Consider the following 20,073-nt stretch of genomic DNA (forward strand, 5'->3'; position numbering starts at 1 on the left):
TATACAATGATTCAAGTTAAATACACAATGGTTCAAGTTCATTACAGAATACTTATACAGTATTATACAATACTGTTCTGGCTTACATACAGATTTGACTTAAGGACAGACCTTGGGAATGGAACTCATTCTGAAACTGGGGACTACCTGTTTGTCATTTGCAGAATTTGGAAATTTCATTTTTGCCTTTCCATCAGGTCAGTAGACTATTCCTTCAGTGGAGGCTGCATATTGAGGTGTTATGGAAAACAGTGAAGTCAACTCACATAAATGGATGCAAATGTGGAGCAATTATACGAATGTAGTAAAATACATTTCAGTACACTGAAAAAGATGGAGCAGGAAGTTGAGATAACGTCTCCTTCAAATCAAACAAAAGGTCAGCTAGTCGCCACATCTTTTAAACAGATTCTTTCAATTTTTAAAAAGCTGTTTTGGCATGTGAATATAAGTACTGTATGCAAAAACATTCAAATCAGAACATCACTGATTTGATGTTCTAGTCCAATTCAAGAGAGCCAGTTTGGTGTAGTGGTTAAGGTGCTGGCCTAGAAACCAAGACTCTGAATTCTAGGCCTCCCTTAGGCATGAAAGCTGGGTGACATTGGGCCAGTCCTTCTCCCTCAGCCCACCTCAGAGTTGTTGTAAGGAAAATAGGAGGCAGGAGTATTAGGTATGTTTGCTGTCTTGAGTTTGATATTTAACCAAATCACCAAATTGAACAGCATTTTTTAATATTATTTACACAACACATTCAAGATACAACCTATTAAAGGAACTTAAGGCTTTTAATAGGAAATGTTAATGATCCTCATCTATGTCCTGAAATTACTGTGTTGGAAGGACACTCATTTTTTTGTCAACTATGTACTTGACTGATGAACTCAGTTCACTGTTTTTTAAACAGCCATTTTATCACTAATTCAATTTAAAAAAAAATTAAATCAAAATTTCCATTGCTTATTTCCCCTATTGTTGAGTGAGTTGATTTAAATACTAAGTTGAATTGTAAAGTATTATGGGAACATATAGGTAGGGCTGCATTTGTTTAATACCCAAAGTGTAGGCTTTTGTGTTTGTTCTTTATTTCATACTAAGATTATGTTGTACCACTGAAAACAACTAGAATACATTATTAAGCCAGCAACTGTTCAATCAGTACACTTTTATTAGAAACTCTGCCATGTTGACAGTTTTGGAAACCAAAAATGCTTTAGGGCACAGAGAACATACTTTTGTTGTTGTTGTTAAACTTACTGTATAGCAGTAGTGGAAGATCTAAATACAAGCATTGAGGATTCTATTACTCTGATCTGACATTCTTCATAGTAATTTTCAGGCCAAGCATTGCACAACTTTACTGCAGATATGAACATCCAAGGTAGACACTTTTTGTACCATTTCCCCAGCTTCCAAAATCAATACAGCACAGGAGTAATTATCCACCAGTATACAAGTTCAGTAAGGTGTTAAGATGTTTTCCAATTCTATGTGGATTATTAGATAAAACTATGTTTGCTAGTTAGGAAAAAGTCCTGGTGGAAACATGTATTTTCAGCAATCTAATACAACCTAGTGGCAAGTCCTCTTGCTCTGGTATGATGACACCTGTTACAACAATCCTGACAGGTGTGAATTCCAACAATGCCGGCAATCTAATATGAAATATAAGAACAATTAGCACACTGAACCCAATACATTGTTTAATACAAACCAAGCTGGTGTAAATTAAATTTGCACCAACAGCTTTTATGCAGAAGGCATGTTTAAACCCAAAAACTTGTATTCAGTTTTAATATCTCCACCTCCCTTATTTCAAGCATATATACAAACCTGACTGGACAGATGATCTTGCCTCCCATCTTCCTCTGGTTCAGTGTCACACTATTCCAGCAGATACAGAAAGTCCTGTAAAGAAAGGATGTGCTGGTCAGTCATTATACAACAGAGCTAAGAAAACTTTGATGACCACAGATCATAAAGATATTTTGTGGGGGACTATCAAGGCAGTACAATGTCATACATACCTGGAACTAATGTCTCCTAGTTCTGAATTTTTTTACTTCTAAGAAACTGATAAGCCTGTTAGTGCTTAGACCACTGTACTACCAGAATACAGTGTTCCAAACAGAAGGGACTCTGAGGATCACAGGGTTCTATCCGTTATCCAGAGTAACACAGAAAGCATAAAACTTCATGAATACTGTAGCACAATGGCTTTTAGCTTTGAAAAATAAATTGTACTATGAATAAATTGGCTTGAATAAATGTGGAAAGTACAACATACCTTATAATAATAAAGACGCTTAGTACATCCAAAGTATCACACACAATAGGGCAAATTTGCTTAACTGATATAGGGAATCGTCTAATAAAATCTGTTTTATAGATTCACTGTCATAATTTCTCATACAAACAAGGCACTAAACAATATAATCCTGTCTTGCCTGTAATTATTAAAATTGAGTACTAATGTACTATTTTCAGACTTCTGTACTTCCACTTCACCTACAAAGATCAACTTCTATTCAGCCTTACAGGAGGCACACTTCATCTCTCCCCGCCCCCGCAGGTGAGGATAGCCTTGACCCTTGCGACCTACTGGAAATCCCTTAAAATGTGGCTTCTTCGACAGGCCTGGGGATTCCCTGCCAACAGGGAGCCCATGTGTTGGCTGCATCATGTATAATATTCTGATGCATTTTTTATTTATACCTAATTGTTTTAACTGGCTTTTGTATGTTTTAATTGTTGGTTTCATTGTATGCCACCCAGAATCACTTTGTGTGAGAAGGGCGGCTACATAAATTTGATAAAAAATTAACAATTATAATCTCACAGGAGGTTATTCTTTAGTATTACAAAGAAACTCTACTTACTTTATAGTGTGATTCACCAGGTGAAGCAGCAGTCTCGTCCTTCAATACATCAGTGGCCAATGATTACTATTTTAGGGTAGAATAGCCACTATAATCTTCTCACCTGCAAACAATAAGTATCACTTAAAAGATATTCATTCAAAATTTCAAAGTATTTAGCAATTATACAGTTCTAACAGGATACTCCAGGCCTAGGTGACACTGTTCACCTAGCCCTCAGGAGATTCCCCAAGTTAACATGATTTTTCTCCCATATTTAAGCCCTTGTCCAAAATCACAATATACTGAAGTTGTTTTATGAAGTGAGAATAGAAGCCTCCCACACCCAAGTTAGTCTTTATTGGGAAACATCTTTCCAAGTAACAATCCAAGTTTTCATAAAACACAAGAGGCTGGAAAAAATGAGAACAGAGAGGTAGCTGAATGAATCTTGAGTATTGTTTTAGCTGACTGCCTTCCTCCTTTTTGAAGTAGAATGTCAAGTTACAGGAGCCAGGCAAGACCTCCCCCCGGGATTAAAAAAAAAACAAAACAAAAAACAGATTGAGTCCAAGTTCTGCTAGGGTCCAGGGAGACCCCAGATTTGCCTAATAATTTGCCAATAACAAAGATCTGTTTGCTGCAGCAACAAGAATGGAGCTCTATGGGAGAAAAGATGCAGACATGAGCAAAAGAGTTACCTCGAAATACAGGACTATTTCCACAAATGAACTAGCCAAGAGCAGCTTTCGTCTCACATGGATCGCACTGAAGGAGGACAACACACTTCGGGGTCTCCAAGGACACTGGCTTCCACATGCTAGCAGAGAATTCTCACAGTGTAAGAACAGGACAGAGCTAACTACAGGTAGGGCCATCCAAACATCAGTTCAGCCTTAAACCTGAACAGAAGCCTCAGGCCTTCCAAATGTCAAAAGCTTATTTCTCTACCAGCTCAAAGCCATTTTTTTTTTCCAAACCAAGTAGGGCATACCCTACTTTTAGGAGCGTTTGTACAAGCAAGGCAGGTTCCTTCCCATGTCCTCCACCCTAGGAATACCAGTACTAAAGTGTATTACAGTTAAAGCAAGTAGCAACCATTGAAGGTTACTCAGTGAACTTATTTGAAAATTTCAGTGTTCACACATTACAAAATCAAATGTCACTATACAACTTACAATCTTTATACTTAGCATCTTGTTTCTTCTATGGCAATATAGACTTGCAAACAAGGAATACTGATTAATCACTACTAGTCAGAATCAAATCTGAGTTAAATTCACTATTGAATGACAAGTTTAAAAACTTTTTTAAGTGCCACTGTATTGAGAAATCCCACTGGGATCCTTATTAGCAATGCAGGTCTCCAGAGCTATTTCACCAACAGTCATCTCTGGGCTGCAATTTTTATTTCAGCCATTACCCTCCTAGAAGTAAAAATGATTTCCCCGAGTAGCACTGCAGTGTTGATCCCAACACACCTTCAAACATTCTAGAGTAACAGATATATTACCATGGATTTGGGTCATATTTGGTAGTATCCATTTACAATCCAAGACTCATTTGAAATCAAGATACATTAAGATTCTTGTACAGATAATGGTGTTAAGTCATGCTAGGACATTGCTTAAATACATTTTTTAGGGAGAAGCATAACTATCCCTAATTATCCCTCCCAATTTGAGTTTTTTGCATTTGTATTTCACACCTGCTTTTTGAGCTCTTGGCATACATAAAACCCTCATTACTCAGGTACCACTTCAGACCTTATCTAAAATGCGTTTACTTACTAGCCACTAAACTATCAAAGATGTGTAGTGCAAACATCAGGAACAGAGAATTGTTTCAGATGGGATTTTAATGGGCTTCGTAAAGCCAAAAACTTAGTACAGGAAGTTCCTTATTCACTTCAAATACAATTAATTGAATTATGCATATTTCTTCCAGTAAAAAATGGACAATATAAACAAACATTTTCAAGAACCTCTCAAAGCATTCGAGTTATAGGTTTACTTTACAGTAAAATAGCTTTTATATGATCAATGTGAATTATTTAACTCTTTAATAATACCAAGATTCTTTTGCCTTGTCACCCTTGCTTGTTATGCCAAGAGATGAACATCAAGTGATTGTACTTTTTCAAAAGTCTGGTCAGCTTCCAACAGGTTTAATTTGTAGGGCCCCATGTATCAAGTTAAAAAAAACCTTGGCTTGAGAAAGCAAGACAAATAAAACTGGATTTCAAAAATGCTTAAAAACCACTTGAAAAAACCCCTCTTGAGTAAAGTCTAACAGGCCATCTTGTAGAGGAAGCTTTCAGGCTACATGTGACAAAAGCTATATAAAGGGAAGGTCATGTAGGTAACTAAACAAGATTCAGCGAAGCTCCAAAAATCTTTATAAATACAGCCATTGGAAGGACGATCTTGAGTCAGGAAGGATTTTTACTCGGTGTGAGCTGAGGACAAGAAGCAGGTACAATCATAAAGGCACAGGTTTATGGACATGTTGCAGCAATTCACCACTCCTATACTTTTTAGATTAGTGTTGCTAGGAATCTTGGGCCCTCCCCCAGTTAGCACTCAGGCAATTTCTCAATTAGAAAGTTAATTCTTTAAGGTCCAACATGCACTCAAATTATTTATCAGTAACGTGAATGAAGGCCTGTAATCAATGGCAGATACATGGAAAAAAACACATTTGATATTAACTCAGTAGCTGTAGTTACTGCCACTATCCAGAGTAAGTTGGGGCACTGAAAGTTTAAGGGTATTTTGACAAGACAATTTTTTCACTCCCTTTCCATGGCCTACTTACCTCAGTTGTCATAGTTGTCTCTGTAAGAACCTCCTGAGGAGTACCGATCATTATAGCCTCCCTGACTTCTGAAAACAAGGATGAATACTTTATACCTATTCCCTGTAGAATTGATTTGTAAAACAATATATACCACCACAATTACCTGCCATAGTCCCGGGAACTACTGTAGCCTCCACTTCGGTTGTCATAACGGCCACCGTAACTTCTGTCTCCACCATAGCTTCTGTCTCCACCATAGCTTCTGTCTCCACCACCTACAATGAAAAAATGTTTTAGTAATAGCTGAATTTCAGAAACCCACTTCTACCCTTAGTTCAATCCATCAAATGTTTATCCCTGTTGTCTTCTTACCTCGGGAATAGCCACGACCTCGTCCCCTGCCTCCAAAGTAGCCACCTCTGGATCCACGAGAAGATTTCCCAGCATGATCAACTCTGATCTGGCGCCCATCTATAGACTGATAATGAACACATACTTTAGATGTGAAAATCATTTGATTAAAGAAATTAAGTGTCAGGGTGTGCAACTGATTATGTTTATGCACATTCTTCTAGACATAAAACCATTTCTTAAATTTAAAACAGAATTTTAGTAAATGAAGTAATATGAATGCTAAATGACAGTCACATTAACATAAATAAATAATAAAGCTACCATGGCTGGTGTGGGTCTTCCGGGCTGTGTGGCCGTGTTCTTGAAGTTTTGTTTCCTAACGTTTCGCCAGCACCTGTGACCGGCATCTTCAGAGTGCAGGAGCACAGACAGGAGCAGTTCTCTCTGTGCCCAGGAGAGCTGGGCACAGAAAGAACTGCTCCTGTCTGTGCTCCTGCACTCTGAAGATGCCGGTCACAGGTGCTGGCGAAACGTTAGGAAACAAAACTTCAAGAACATGGCCACACAGCCCAGAAGACCCACACCAGCCATTGTATGCCGGCTGTGAAAGCCTTCGACAATACAATAAAGCTACCAGTCAGAAATGTATTAAAGTTAAAGCCCCCCCCACTCTAGAATAATTCTAGGCAATTGAAATAACTGGGAAATAACAATAAAAACCATGTCTGGACCAAGCACACTTGTGTGTGTGTGTGTGGAGGGGGGGGCGCCTTCAAGTTAGTTTTTGACTCCTGGTGACTACTGGAACCAGTCCCTGCAGTTTTCTTGGCAAGGTTTTTCTAAAGTGGTTTGCCCTTGCCTGCTTGCTATGGCTGAGTGTGTGTGACTGGTCCAAGGTACCCCAGCTGGCTTTGTGCCTAAGGCGGGACTGAAATTCATGATTTCCTAGCTTCTAGCCTGATGCCTTAACTACTGGCTCTACCACTGCAAACACACTGCATATTCCACATAAATCACAACCAGCAGTGGCTCCAACCACTCCTAGCCCAAAGCCTGGGAGAACAGCCAAATAGGTGTTACAATACAGAATGTGCGATAAACCTATGATGTACATAATTACTTTTACCTAATCATGTCTAAGTCCAGCCAGTAAAATTAAAATATTCTAAAATGAACCTTCGAATCCAATATGCTACCCTAACCTCTTCAAACTGTGTATCCTCTAGATATACTGGGAACTGACTGGAGATTATGGTTAAAACACAGCTGGAGGGCTTCAAACTGGGGAAGGCCAGGCTAGTCATTAACCACACCAGCTCTTTAGAAGAGTATAATATAAAAAATAATTATCTATTTTCAACTGCTAGAGACTATCTTCTTTCACAAAGTCATGCCAAATTAGTATCAGGCTTTCTATGTCAATCCAAGCAGTGATCTATCTAAATTTATCTTGCTGCATTATCTAGGCAGTTATTATTTTAAAGGTCTTTTAAATACCAGTGCTCTTAGAAGATACCGGAAATTTACTAACATTTAACCACAGAAAGGAGAGAGTTCTCAAAAGACATTTGGAGAAAATCCATTCTGTTGAAAAACGATCATAAATAACCTTAGGGAAAAACTTGTAAGGAAAAGAGCCTAGCTACTCCATCAGAAATATCCTCGACAGTATTCTAGGAAATGCAAAACCAACCCCAAAACACCTCAGAAGTTAGTAGGTGAAGGAGAAGTATCCCAGAAATATATGGAATTACTCTCCAACAATAGGCACAATGAGACCAATGTGAATGTATGCATCTGTAGAAGTGGTTGGAGAGTTTTGCCTTTTTATTACATAAACGCTCTTTTGGCTCTTAAAAGGCAAATGGTACATTTAATAAACACACAATTAAGTGATATATATCAGCTATGAAAGCTCTCCCACTATTTTTTCTGGCTGAGTGTTGCAAAGAAAAAAACATACTCATCATGCTATTCCCTTTCAAGGTGAACATTATGCAAAATAAAAGGAAAAAAAATTAGTTGCAAGCAAAATAAACAGGAAAGAAAAAAGGAAATCAAACTAGATTTAGTTAAAGCAACATCACTCACCATACCTCTCCATCCTTGCAACACACTCTCACTTCTACCATGCCCATATGCCAGCTCATATACTACCCTTTGTTCTTTAAACTTTTCACCTTTCTGGGATATTGAGTGAGGGTATAAATAAACTCAGTCTCAACTCAATCCACTCTTCCTTCATAGATTTGTTCTGCAGTTCGATCCTCATTTGTTCCCTCATTCCAACCACTGTCTCCAGCATCCTCAGTGTTATCAGTATGCTGAATGTACCTCCTCACTGATGAAAGGCAGGCAATAATATGTTACCTTGCAAAATAGACTCATTGTAGCTTGCATGGAATAGTATGATCATGTTTGAAGGAAACTATATTTAGTTGTGTTTATAGAATACTGACCAAACTGTTCCAAAACTATTATTTCTTTATCATTAGCCAAAAATGATGTGCATAGCATGGATATAACCAAGGCCAGTAATTCAGTCGGCTAGGTAAGAATACGAAAGCCCCAATCGACAAGTTAAAGGGAAAAAGTGCCTAGCTTAAATAATTCCTGATGCTTTAAAAGGTAAATACCACTGTGCTAGTTTTACTTCCTGGAAACACCTCACTAAGCACATAAATAAGGTAATGTAGCTAGACATACTAAGACAGTGGCAATAACAAATCATACAATGTAGGAAAAAATCTCACCTCTCCATTCATTGCTCTCATGGCATCTGATGCATGTTCAGGATTGGCAAAGGTGATAAAACCAAAGCCTCTTGATCTCTGTGTTTCTTTGTCTTTGATCACAACCACTAGAAACACAGAAAAAAAGTAGAAGTCATTCAGCTGCTCTGGTTAACTTCAACAGCAACTCATTCCCCTTTACTAGCCAAACATGCTCACCTTCAGAAATAGGACCAAAAGAGCTGAAATGCTGTTCGAGGCCTTGTTCATCAGTATCAAAGTTTAGCCCCCCAACAAATAGTTTTCCTTCTTCAGAAGACATAATGGTGACAACCTGAATAAACCAAAAGAAAGAACACGAATGCTATGTACTAGACGCGTTTCCTTGCGATGTGAACGTAACTTTTCGATGGTAAGAAAAAAGCCTGAAAGTCCCCCAGGAGACCGCCACACAGAACACGTCGTAAAATACTGGCCTTCCCATTATTCCGCAGGCTGCCGCGTGGATAACTGCGGCGCGTCTACGAACCGAGTATCGCCAGGCCTGACTCGAGCACATGGCTCCGAACGTCACAGGGCAGCAGATCCGGAATCCCACGTGACCGTAAGGTTTTGCCAGGCTGCTAACGGAAGCTGCCCACGAGCCCGTTCCCGCCCTCCCGTAATTTCAAAGTTAACTTTACCCCGCGCTCCGCTTGGACCCGGGTTCCTTAAAGAAGGACGCCTTAAGCCACACTCCCCGCCAGCGAGGAAGCCGAAGCTATCCGCTTCCTGGGCACAAAGCGGCAGAAGCCCTGCGGGGGCTTGGAGGGAGGAAAGGAGAGGAAGCAGAACTTCTTCCTCTGCGCCCCGAGCGCCATCTTGTTAATCCCACGCGAGGGAGCGCGCCATTCCTTCTCGCCCCCACTTCCCACCCCGCCAGGCACCCCACCAGGCATGCGCACGGCACGGCTACGTTATTTCCTTTCGCAGTTGGCGAACCTTTCGGAGCGCGACCCTTTCGCCTTCCGAAAGCGCTCGCAGGCTCGCGCGCCCCCCGCTCCCCAAGAACAGGATGCCATCACCTCCCTACAAGTACGCTAAGAGCAAGTTTCCTCACCCCCGCCCCCCCAGGGACCAAGAATTCATTTCGGAGCTTACGTACAAGAGGTCCTCCGAGCTGGAAGTACTCAAAATGCGGCCGAGGCACCGCCCGCGCGATGCTTATATTGGGTCCCGCCCCCACCGCGATCACGTGGCCGCCACAGGGCCGTTCTATGGCTGTCGGGTAATGCGCGTGCGCACCGAAGGGGAAGCGGCTCGACCGCTGACCGCGCTTTCCTTAATGTTTCCACTTGCAGGGTGTGTGGCGCCCGGAAAAGGAAGCTCTCCGGCCAGAATACGAGTGATGAGATTTCGGTTGACTCGTAGATGGACCTTAAATGCTAAGTGCCACACGCACGATCGCTAGCTCATGTAATAGGAAACTGTCTTCTAGAGAGTTTTTCCCACACTACGTTGAAATACGTGTATTTGTAAAGTGATGCTGCTTTCACTTCCGGTTCTGACTGCGCGTTTCCACGTGCGGCGCAAGAGGACGGGAAGAGGAGGAAGCAGGCAGGTGTTTCCAAGCTGGAGTACGGCTGTCATAACTGGACCGCAGAAGTCCGGACGACCGCGAGATGGCGGCAGAGAGCTAGCGTTCTTCCGCACTTCAGGAAGTACCACTTCCTGTCTGGACTTTTCTGGCTGAGATGCGGCAGCCCCATGGAAGTGTTGGGGAAATTAATGCTCCTGTCTTTTCCCCGTTCAAGTAATGGGGGTTTGCGTGTCTTCAGTTGGTGTGTTCTGACATAACGGTTGCCCAGTAATTAGGCAAGAGGAGAAGAAATGCCTGTTTGGCTGCAGAAGGAAGAAAGGTCTATTAAAAAATGCTTGTCTGTCCTATTGGAAAGCAAGTCCTATCCTTAACGTTATGTGGTTCTTTTTTGGCTTATGCTTTGTTCTTTGTTGTACGCCACCCAGAGTCACATTACTGAGTTGGGTGGCATTATAAATCCAATAATAAATCAAATAAATAATTCTGAAGAGTTTAAAAAATAAGCTTCTGTCAGTGAGAGTTAACAATGTAATTGTGTGTATGTCTACTCATGAGATCGTCTGAGTGGGGTTTTTATGGCCAGCATAATGCTTTCCAAATGCAGTACAGTGAACTCTTACCCATAATTGCCCAGTCAGCATAATCAGTTGTTGGTGTAGGGTTCCCTCATTGAATACTATGGGAATTAGAAAGCATTAACTGTCACTTCAATTCTTCTTTTGTCCAGTGTGTGAAAAAGCAGATGGGACCCAGAGCTATCTCTGTGTGACTATGGAGATGCAAGTTTTGCCATTGTTGAAAACTCCATCCTGGAGCTTTTCCATTCTGGTAGACAAGATAATTTGAGTTTTACAACATAGCTATCTCTAGCATGTAGTCTCTAGGGTAAGCACAAGGGGTTCCCATCACATGCTCCTTTCTCCCCTTGGGTTTGGTGTATGTTTAGAGACAGGAAGTGCTGCTGAGAGGACCATGATCTGCTGCTTGCTTACCAGGATAGTGTGACCTTATTCCCCCCAAAATAAGTGCTGTTGGTAAATAGCAAACTGGACTTGAGGTTCAGTCTGAAAGGGCAGTCTGGCAGTCTGGGAGTATTCCTTGATCATCAGCTGCTACAAGAGTTGCAGGTGGCAGCTGTGGAGAGGAGTGCTGTGCTGCTGTGCTCCCAGCAGTTCAGAGCAACATACACAACCCTCCCCCCAGAAGATTAAAAACATGACAATGATAAGGATCTTGCCACTTTTGTTAGAATTAGGAAAGTGGTATTGCACTGCAAGCTCTGCCTCTTTGGGGTATGTACATTGAAATATTTTAATTGTATTCCTTTACATGTCTACTTGGGTAAATAAATGGGATTGCACAGGGTGGAAAAATTGTTTTTATCTAGCCTCCTTCCAGAAACCAAACCTGAAAACAGCTTTTTGGTACAGGTGTACAGAATTAATATTAGAGTAATAACACACCAGAACATTTCATAGCTTACAATAGCAATACTTTCATATGGTCATAACTTCCCACATTTTTACATTCAGATTCTCTGATATCCTCACTGATCTTTGCTGTTGCTGTTGTACCCTATTCTACATTACTGTAAGCTGCTATAGCTTGTTCTGAACCTGTTGTGGAAAGAGCTGTGTTTGCAGGGTATGCTTAACCTAGCTGTGGTTTGCTTGGTTAGCAAGTAGTTGCATGGGCTGGGGTTCACATAATATTTTAAATTATGTGTGGCTAGTTTATGGCTCACTGTGTCGTACAAACAAAAACTTAGAAAAGATATTGGTAACAAGGGTTTATCATCAACCCTAACTAAAGCTTAAGAGATGAGAGGTAATCCACTCTGCAATGTATTCATTTGTGGCTCTTCACATGGATATGTGCATGATATTAAATGTATATATTCCAGGAGTTTATTTATTTAAATTTATTATAACTGCCCAACTCCAATGGACTCTGGGGAGTGTACAAAATCAAAAAGTCCATAAAAACAGATAAAACCTAAAATCACATACTAAAATGATCTAAGTTGTCACAAATTAAACAAAACAAAACATGGGTCCCAGAAGTACAACAGTACATTAACCCCAGGGCTGGGACCAAAGCCAGGTTTTAAGAGCTTTCCGGGAGAGAGGGCACCATCTGTGTCTCTGGGGGGATGCCGTTCCAGGGGGCAGGGGCTGTGACAGAGAAGGCATACTTTCTTGGTCCTGCAAGATGGCAACATTTAATAGAGGGGATCTGGAGTGCACCCACTCTGTCAGAACGTACTAGGCAGGCAGAAATGATTGGAGATGAGCGGTCCTTCAGAGATCCAGGCCTTATGCCGTACAGGGCCTCATAGGTAATAACTTGCCTCTTGAATTGCACTTGGAAGCCGACTGCAAGTTATACATCAGGAGAACGTCTTAATTTTTAGTCTCTTTCCCAGGAAAAATCATTGTCTCATTTTAGCTTTCCTCAAGGTGTAACTCACCCCCAGCATCTAGAGAAGTTAGCAGTGCAGTCTCCAGTGAGATGTAAGCCCACTGAATACAAATGCATAGGTGTACTGGATTGCAGCCTAAACTTCTGGGACAAGTGGCTGGATGCATCAGGATATTCATTCATGCAAACCATGTGCATGCAAATCCATGCACGGAGACATGTTGCACTCTTTTCTTTGCATCCTTTCCCTTTCCCAAAATATTACAAGTAATGAGTGTTGCTTCTGAATGCGCATGACTTGCAGCTGCTTTAAGCCAGATCCATTTTGGTACTAACCATTAACTGTACTGTTACTGATGTTCCAAATAGATCTTTCCTCCATTTCAGAAGTGCTTTCAGAGCCAGTGAATAAAACTGATCCCTTCCCCCCGGCAATGTGTCATCAGGCAGGAGAAAAGGGTCAGAAACACCTTGAGGTGGTTGTGTGATATCTGAGGTGTATAGTTAACTACTTTCCTTCTTTTCATCTGTGAACTGTTGGGGGATAGAAGCCCACTTGCCCCACTCAGGTTTTTACTCTAGTTTGCAAGGTGAAGTAACAGAATGCTGGAAGCTGAGAAGTGGCATGAAACAATTATTTTGAAAGCAAAACTGGTCATTGAGTGACCAGCATCAAGTATATGAAAATATTCTCAGGAGCTGAAGTAGAACCTAAATATTGCCTTGCAGCTATTGCAAAAGTGCTAGGCTAGAAAAGGATGGCATCTTGATTCTGCTTTTATAGCTCTTTTTACCCGGATTTAAAGTCAGGCTTGACGGTACCTGAGAAAAAAAGGAAGTTGGGCAGAACTACCATGATGCCCAAAAAACATTATCATCTCTCTCCAAGCTTGTACCCACCAGTCGCTGGACTAAAACACTTTTCACTTCCTGGTATCATGGGCATTATGCTGTCTAAGGGAAATGGAAGTTATATTTCACTACGGTATGCATACACAATATGTTATTATGGTGCTCAACTAGGACCAGAGAGATCCAGGTTCAAATTTACCCTGAACCATGGAAATACGCTGGTTGACTTTGAGCAATTCACTGTGCTCAGCCCAACTTACTATGCAGGACTGTTGTGGGAAAGTATTGGAAGAAGAGTGCTAAGTATCTTCTCCTGAAGGAAAAACATGGTGAAACTCAGATTGAACGCAGCTCCTAGTGACTACATGGACATATCCACGTGGTTTTCTTCGCAGAAAAATGGAAATTGTCTACCATCACTTTAAACAGAAAAATCTAAAGGAATTGGGAAAGACTGTTATGTCATGCCTATCTGCCTGAAGCATTTGGTTTTCAGACTCTTTTCAAGGTAAAAGTTTCTAACAGATTGTAGCCTATTTTGTAATGTCATTTGTTTAGATTAAAGTTTGTATTTTATTTTATTCAGAGATACAAGTCACATCTGTTTCATTATTCATTGGTTAAAATGGCACGTATTGCTATTCACATTGGTCCCCATAGTTTATTTTTTGCCATCTGCAGCCCAGCTGATTTTGGTCTGTTGAACTTGGAATAAGGAGGTTTCAAGCACAAATGCTTTCAGATTGAGAACATTTGCGTGCCCAGAAAACAGCATTGCCAGAAAAATCAGCAAGACACCTTTGGGTATCTTTATGATAATCTCCTTTACCCTGTATTGCTCCTCGATCCCTGCAAGCAAACAGCTCTTAATTCCAGTGAGCACCAGGATCAAGATTAAGAGAGATCACAGAACTGGATGGGGTAGCTGCAGAGCCCATGGCGCGCAGTGAGCTATACCAGTCTTCGTGACCACGAGAGCTTTGAGGATGATGGGGGACAGGACAAGGAAAAGGGGCAGAAGTAGCAGAGGGAGAGGGGGGTGGTAGAGTGTAGGTGGAAGGGAAGCGGGGTAAGTGAGGATGTGGCCCAAGTGTGGGGGAATATTGGTACTGTCGAGGAGGGGGTGCAGGGATGGGGCAGATAGAGAGAATGGCAGGCGTGCCTGGCTTTGGCAGGGCCCGTTCTTGCTTTCGCTGCTTTGCCCGCCGGTTCTGGAACCACACCTGACAAAGACAGAGCAAAAGCAAGTTAGGAATAATACAGCAAGGGCAAAATTGCAAAACAGCCATGTTTGCCCAAACGGCCAAGAGGAGTTCTTAGCAACTACCTGGATTTTGCACACTTAGCTGAAACCCTTATTAACAGATTTGTAAACATTCCAAAGCCTATAGTGATTAGATGCTACCATTCCACATAGACTTTCATAGATTGTGAATGCCTCACATGTTCTCTTCTAGAACTAAAGTATGTAGTTATTAATAGTATGCATCACACTGAATATTTTAAGGTTAAGTGGATACCAAACTTCAAACACATGGACCCATTGATGAGATTAAGAAAATAGTAAAAATATTATTGGGAAATAAATTCACTTGGAATTCAAAATGTAAAAGGAAAGAATGTGGTTTTAAATAGTTAAAAATCAAACATCCTTTTACCTGTGATGGTATGTAGCAGGGATGGGCAATGGGTAGGCACATGATCCTCAGTTTCATGTGGCCCTTGGCCTAGCAGCCCCATACAAGCAATCAACCCACATCTCTAGCAAACACAATCTCTTGCTTGCCTGGCAGTCAACTATTTGAGGAGGAAAAGAGAAAGGGCTGCCAGAAATTTTTTTAAGAGGGGAGTGGATGAATTCTATGGTGAATTCTGCTCCCACCCTCCATTAGCACCCTTAATGGAAAACTGATTGCTTGGTATTAAGCAAGGGATAACACATGGCTGCTTTCTTTACCCAGCTTCTGAAAAGCCTTTTTGGGCTGTTTTAATATGTCCAGTAGCCCATTAACCAGAAGTCCTCTGGCTTTGTAGATTTGGTACCTGGATGCGAGCTTCGTTGAGTTTGGTGGCCCTGGCCAGTTCCTCTCGGCAATAAATATCAGGGTAGTGATTTTTTGTAAATGCTGTCTCCAGATGGTCTAGCTGGTCCTGGCTGAAGGTAGTGCGGTGTCGACGGCGGGTAGGAATGGTAGCTGTGTGCAGGGAGTCGGGAGCTGTTGGAGAAAGCAGGGAGCCCCCAGCCAGGCCAGAGATATTGGGGAATTTCTTGTACAGGGAAACTTCAACATCTGGAAGGAAATAAGAGAATCCCCTGATGTCTCATTCTTCTAATCTGCAAGGTGCCTCTATTCAAATTTTCTGTGAACTACCAATGTTGTTCATGCTGAATTAAGCCATCCTTAGCTTTACAGACTGGTGCAGTCAGGAGCTCTACTTGACATGGATAGGATGGCCTGCTGCAATTGTACTGAATAGTTCCCTCCTTCTGAATGCAGTAACTAGTACCTAATACCATATCCAAGATGTATCACCTATTACACATTCATAGAACAGGATCACATCAGCTTTGGTACTGAATTTATAATAACGGTAGGCCCTTGTCCAGACTCTGGCATTTGCCCCATCATCCTAGTTGTTATGCCTTGATGATCAGATTTCAAAGAATAAAAACTGGGAGATCTAATTTACATAGTTATTAGTGTTAATTGATTATTTAATTTCCCAATAGTCCTGGATCAAAAGTACAATAACAAAAAAGAGATGAAAAGTTAACGTTTAGAAGGGCTTTTCTGTAATGAAAAACTTCCACTAATTCCAAACACTTGCTATTCTATTGCTATGCTAACTCTACTTTAGTGTAAGACTAAGTTATTGGGCTGTAAAGGTGATGGCAGGAGAATTGTACTTTCAGACTTGCAAGATTCTGCTAATGTAGCCTTACATTAAAGTAGAGTTAGCTTATCTGGTCGTGTTTCTATCTGGTCTATCTAGGAAGGCTGATAATTAGGAAATTGAGGACAGAGTGGATCTTCTCTTTCCTACAGAAAGTATCCCCAACCTGATGACAACCTTCCCCCCCCCCCCGACACTATCATAACAGCCTGATTACTTGCTGCTGTTTCTAGGGGTATTAGTTCCCATGCTGATCCTGCCTACTCTTCCTCAAGTACTTGCACAGGCACAATGGATGAAGTTTCCCACATTGTAGCTCATATGAGCCTGCTGCTGCTGCTTCCAACTGCCCAGGATGGGCTCCTGGGAACCAGGACATTTTCCTGCTTTGCTGGGGGAGATATATCCAGTTCCCAGGAAGTGTGCTCACCCTAGTTATGCCAGGCCTGACTTCCTTTTTGAAGCATAAGAAGGACCAAGATACAGAAACAGGGAACCAGTCTCTTTAGTTCCCCAGCAGGGCTGACATCAGCCCCCGGCATCCTAGGGCAGTTGCCAGAGACTCAACGGGTCTTTCCCTGTTGTTGTCAGTGCTCTCCACCCATCACTGAGTTGGCAGAAAACTGACATTAAATTTGCTGCTCTTCTTCCTGATCCCTATCTTACTTTTATTCCCAGTCACTGCAGTCTCCTGACCCATGGATCCAAGATCCTAGGCCACTAGGTTTAGCAGATTTTACATACTTTGAGGCTCACTTTTGATGGTGTCAGAATAAGGATAGCCTCAACGTGTAGAAATGTGTTCTACTTTAAGATTGGGACAGTGAAAGGTAACTTAAGCCTGCTCACTCTTGGGCTGGGGATGACAGGAAAGCAACATCATGGGGACACAACCAAAACAAGATGTTGGAGACATGTCTTGTGTTCTGGTGCAAGTGGGGAAAGCCCCACTGGGCACTGAAGAAATGAGGTCTCTCCATTGGCATCTGCATCTGTGAACTTCCATTTTCAGTTCAGGACTATAACTATATTTCAGCCCGCCCCACTCAGTCCAGCAGAAGGGGCAGGTTGCAGACCCCAACGGTCAAGGAATTTTGATTGGTGGGGTCTAGGCAGAGGGCCTTTTCTGCTGTGGTGCCCGCTCTATGGAACATCTTGCCTCCCGAGGTCCGGTGTGCCCCCTCCCTCATGGCCTTCAGAAAAGGGGTTAAATCCTGGCTCTGCCAGAAGGCCTGGGGGCCGGATGGGGGCTCGCATCTGTGGAGATGGCTGGTGGGGTGATGGGTTTGGTTCCCCCCCCCCCCAGCATCTTGAAGGTTTTAGGGCTAAAATTTACAGGGTTTTTAAAGGACATTTTAAATGTATGTTTCTATTTTAATTATTTATGGATTTTAGCCATTGTTGGAGGGACTGGTGTTTTTTTCCCCCTTTTTTGTTATTGTGAGCCGCCCAGAGTCACCCGTTGGGGGAGATGGGCCCCATACAAGTTTAACAATAAAATAAAAAAAATAAAAATAACGGGCACCAAGGATTGAAGGAAATTGGCATAGCAACCCTCAGACCGCTGGAGTGCTGCTGTTATTAGGAAATCCTGAAGCAGGGGATCAACATGAAAAGGTCTTCCCAGGCCCCCTCAAACCAGAAGCTAGTTACACTACTCAGAATATTTCCCCAAATCTTTATTTATTTACTATATCTGTAGACTTTTCAGGCCACCAGATTCTGGATGGTGTACAAAAACATAAATCCAACCCATAAAATAAAACTTTAAATGCATACCTAATCCTTTTGTATATTCCATTTTTTAAAAATAATTTTTTATTAAAAGTTTTAAAGAGAACATAAAAACTCATACAGGATAAAGAAAGAAAGAGAGGAAAAAGAGCAAAAAGAGAATAAAAAGAAATAGAAAGAAGAAGCTTCTGATTTCCTTTGCAGCAAATATAAGTATGTAATCCTTTTGTATATTCTACATTGATACCCTGCAACTAGCCTTAATTTGTGGGCAAACCTATCTCATTTTAAAAAAAAGCCTTCCTACATTATGCAAGATCTGAAAGGCAGTAGAGGGGGCTGATTAAGGTATTGGAATAACGATGACAATCTTAGGGAAACCTAACCTTAAAAGAAGTGGCATTATGAAGGGGGCAGCTGAATCCCACATTCCCATGGTCTCCTGTATAACAATATCTGAATGGCTGCTTTTTATAATAATAAAAAAGCAGCGGGGCGAGAAGGCAACCGGAACACAGTGGACGCGGCACGAAATGAAATGAAATGCTGATTCCCACACCCCACCCCACCCCACCCCACACCAGTGCTTTGCTTCAGATTGCTCCAATGCCATTCCCCACCACACATAAATTCATCCATTTTCTGTTACGTCAAATCGTTGGATTCATAAACCATGCCACAGGGCTGGGCTTATCTTTCAGTCTAAGGCACCCAGGCATCGTTAACCAAGTTGACACGTTGGGCCAATAGAGCTATTCGGTCTGGTTAAACACAATGTTGAACAGAGTTTCAGATGTGAGATTGTGGCTGCACACGCCCTTCAGGATGCCACAAGAAGAAGAGGAAGCACTTGTGGATGGTTTTGTAACACAGAAGCATCAAGTGGAAGAAAATGCCAAAAATGTCAAAATGCAGCACTTCTATTGCTGTTCCTCTCCTGGTTTTCCCTTGCTTTTCTCCCTTCTTTAGTTTTGGAAGAAGCCATAAAAGCTGTATTACACTTGCTGGCATGCCACCTTCTCTACGTTGGATGGGGACTTTCCTCCTACGCCCACTGAGAGCCAGCCACAGACTCTCAGAATGAAGTTGTTGTCTAGAACAATAGTCCCCATACTTCTTTGGTTGCACACCCTGATAGTGAAAAACTGACAGTAAAAATGTGTTGAGCGTGGACCCCATGTATAAATTATATGCATCTGATACTGTACTAATATGTTGCGTACATTATAAAACACATCCTCAAAATACAAATACTATATTTTATATCCTGCATATTAGTATAGCTTAATATCTTATTTTTTAGATAAATTAATATTTTCTTCCTGCACCCCATTGTATCGTCTTGCAGAACGCTGGGTTGGTGATGTTCCCCTCTTTGGAGAACATTGGTTTAAAGAAACAGTATTGAGTGAGTCAGCTCTGATGTTAAGCTCTAAGACTGTCTGCAAAGAGATACATTATGATCATTGGAGCTGTTTGGTACAGCAAAATGCCTGTTCTTGAGAAAAGCCGACATGTTGTACATCTTTTGCATCTGAGCATTTTAAATTTAATTTTTTTTTTAAAGCAGGCAGCTGGCAGCGTCAGGGATTGTGATATGCTGATAATGAAGTCCTATGGTAGAAACAGTATTTTTCTCCCTCAATTCCATCTCACCACAATAGCTAGGATTAAGCGTGGGGAATACGATGCTTCAGCCCCCACTCTCTGGGAGAACCTGAGATCCTGAGAGCCAAGGCAACACAATGGCCTTGCCTGAGAAACTAATTAATTTGGGACCCCAGTGTTGAGGAATTTGAGCACCCAAGACTGCAGCCAAAGACCTTTCTCATTAAGAAGTGTGCATCCA

General features: G+C 41.6%; 2 protein-coding genes across 3 annotated transcripts; both read right to left on the reverse strand.

Moving 5' to 3' along the window:
• Positions 1-1,145: 1,145 nt before the first annotated feature.
• LOC103051736 (RNA-binding protein 3-like) lies at positions 1,146-10,000 on the reverse strand. Of its 2 annotated transcripts, none has more exons than XM_025168326.2 (9): positions 9,888-10,000; positions 8,963-9,077; positions 8,765-8,871; positions 6,030-6,135; positions 5,821-5,932; positions 5,676-5,740; positions 2,880-5,316; positions 1,834-1,908; positions 1,146-1,655 (listed from the first exon to the last, which is right to left on the reverse strand). In XM_025168326.2, the coding sequence occupies exons 2-6, from the start codon at positions 9,063-9,065 to the stop codon at positions 5,677-5,679; spliced, it is 492 nt and encodes a 163-aa protein (XP_025024094.1). In that variant the 5' UTR covers positions 9,066-9,077; positions 9,888-10,000; the 3' UTR covers positions 1,146-1,655; positions 1,834-1,908; positions 2,880-5,316; position 5,676. The 2 variants fall into 2 exon arrangements, with proteins under 2 accessions (XP_025024094.1, XP_025024092.1); XM_025168324.2 differs by having other exon boundaries at positions 5,676-5,743; positions 9,888-9,999.
• A 4,461-nt stretch (positions 10,001-14,461) lies between these two features.
• Positions 14,462-17,190, reverse strand: LOC103054175 (homeobox protein prophet of Pit-1-like). The gene is made up of 3 exons (XM_007430816.1): positions 17,157-17,190; positions 15,639-15,886; positions 14,462-14,818 (listed from the first exon to the last, which is right to left on the reverse strand). The coding sequence occupies exons 1-3, from the start codon at positions 17,188-17,190 to the stop codon at positions 14,462-14,464; spliced, it is 639 nt and encodes a 212-aa protein (XP_007430878.1).
• Positions 17,191-20,073: the final 2,883 nt, after the last annotated feature.

Source organism: Python bivittatus, unplaced genomic scaffold, assembly GCF_059951505.1.
Source record: "Python bivittatus isolate LINGU-HERP-01145 unplaced genomic scaffold, Pbiv_v1 ctg000220_np1212, whole genome shotgun sequence".
In the NCBI taxonomy this organism is placed as follows: domain Eukaryota; kingdom Metazoa; phylum Chordata; class Lepidosauria; order Squamata; family Pythonidae; genus Python; species Python bivittatus.

Bases quoted from the DNA above. Each gene is read 5' to 3' on its own strand.
- LOC103051736 (XM_025168324.2), bottom strand. From the start codon at position 9,065: ATGTCTTCTGAAGAAGGAAAACTATTTGTTGGGGGGCTAAACTTTGAT. The intron at 8,872-8,962 runs GTGAGCATGTTT...CTGTGTTTCTAG, and splicing joins TTTTGGTCCTATTTCTGAAG to TGGTTGTGATCAAAGACAAA. The intron at 6,136-8,764 runs GTGAGATTTTTT...GTTCATTATCAG, and splicing joins TGAGAGCAATGAATGGAGAG to TCTATAGATGGGCGCCAGAT.
- LOC103054175 (XM_007430816.1), bottom strand. From the start codon at position 17,190: ATGGGTCAGGAGACTGCAGTGACTGGGAATAAAA. The intron at 15,887-17,156 runs GTAAGATAGGGA...ATTTCCTTCCAG, and splicing joins TGCAGTGACTGGGAATAAAA to ATGTTGAAGTTTCCCTGTAC. The intron at 14,819-15,638 runs GTACCAAATCTA...TGTCTTTGTCAG, and splicing joins TCAACGAAGCTCGCATCCAG to GTGTGGTTCCAGAACCGGCG.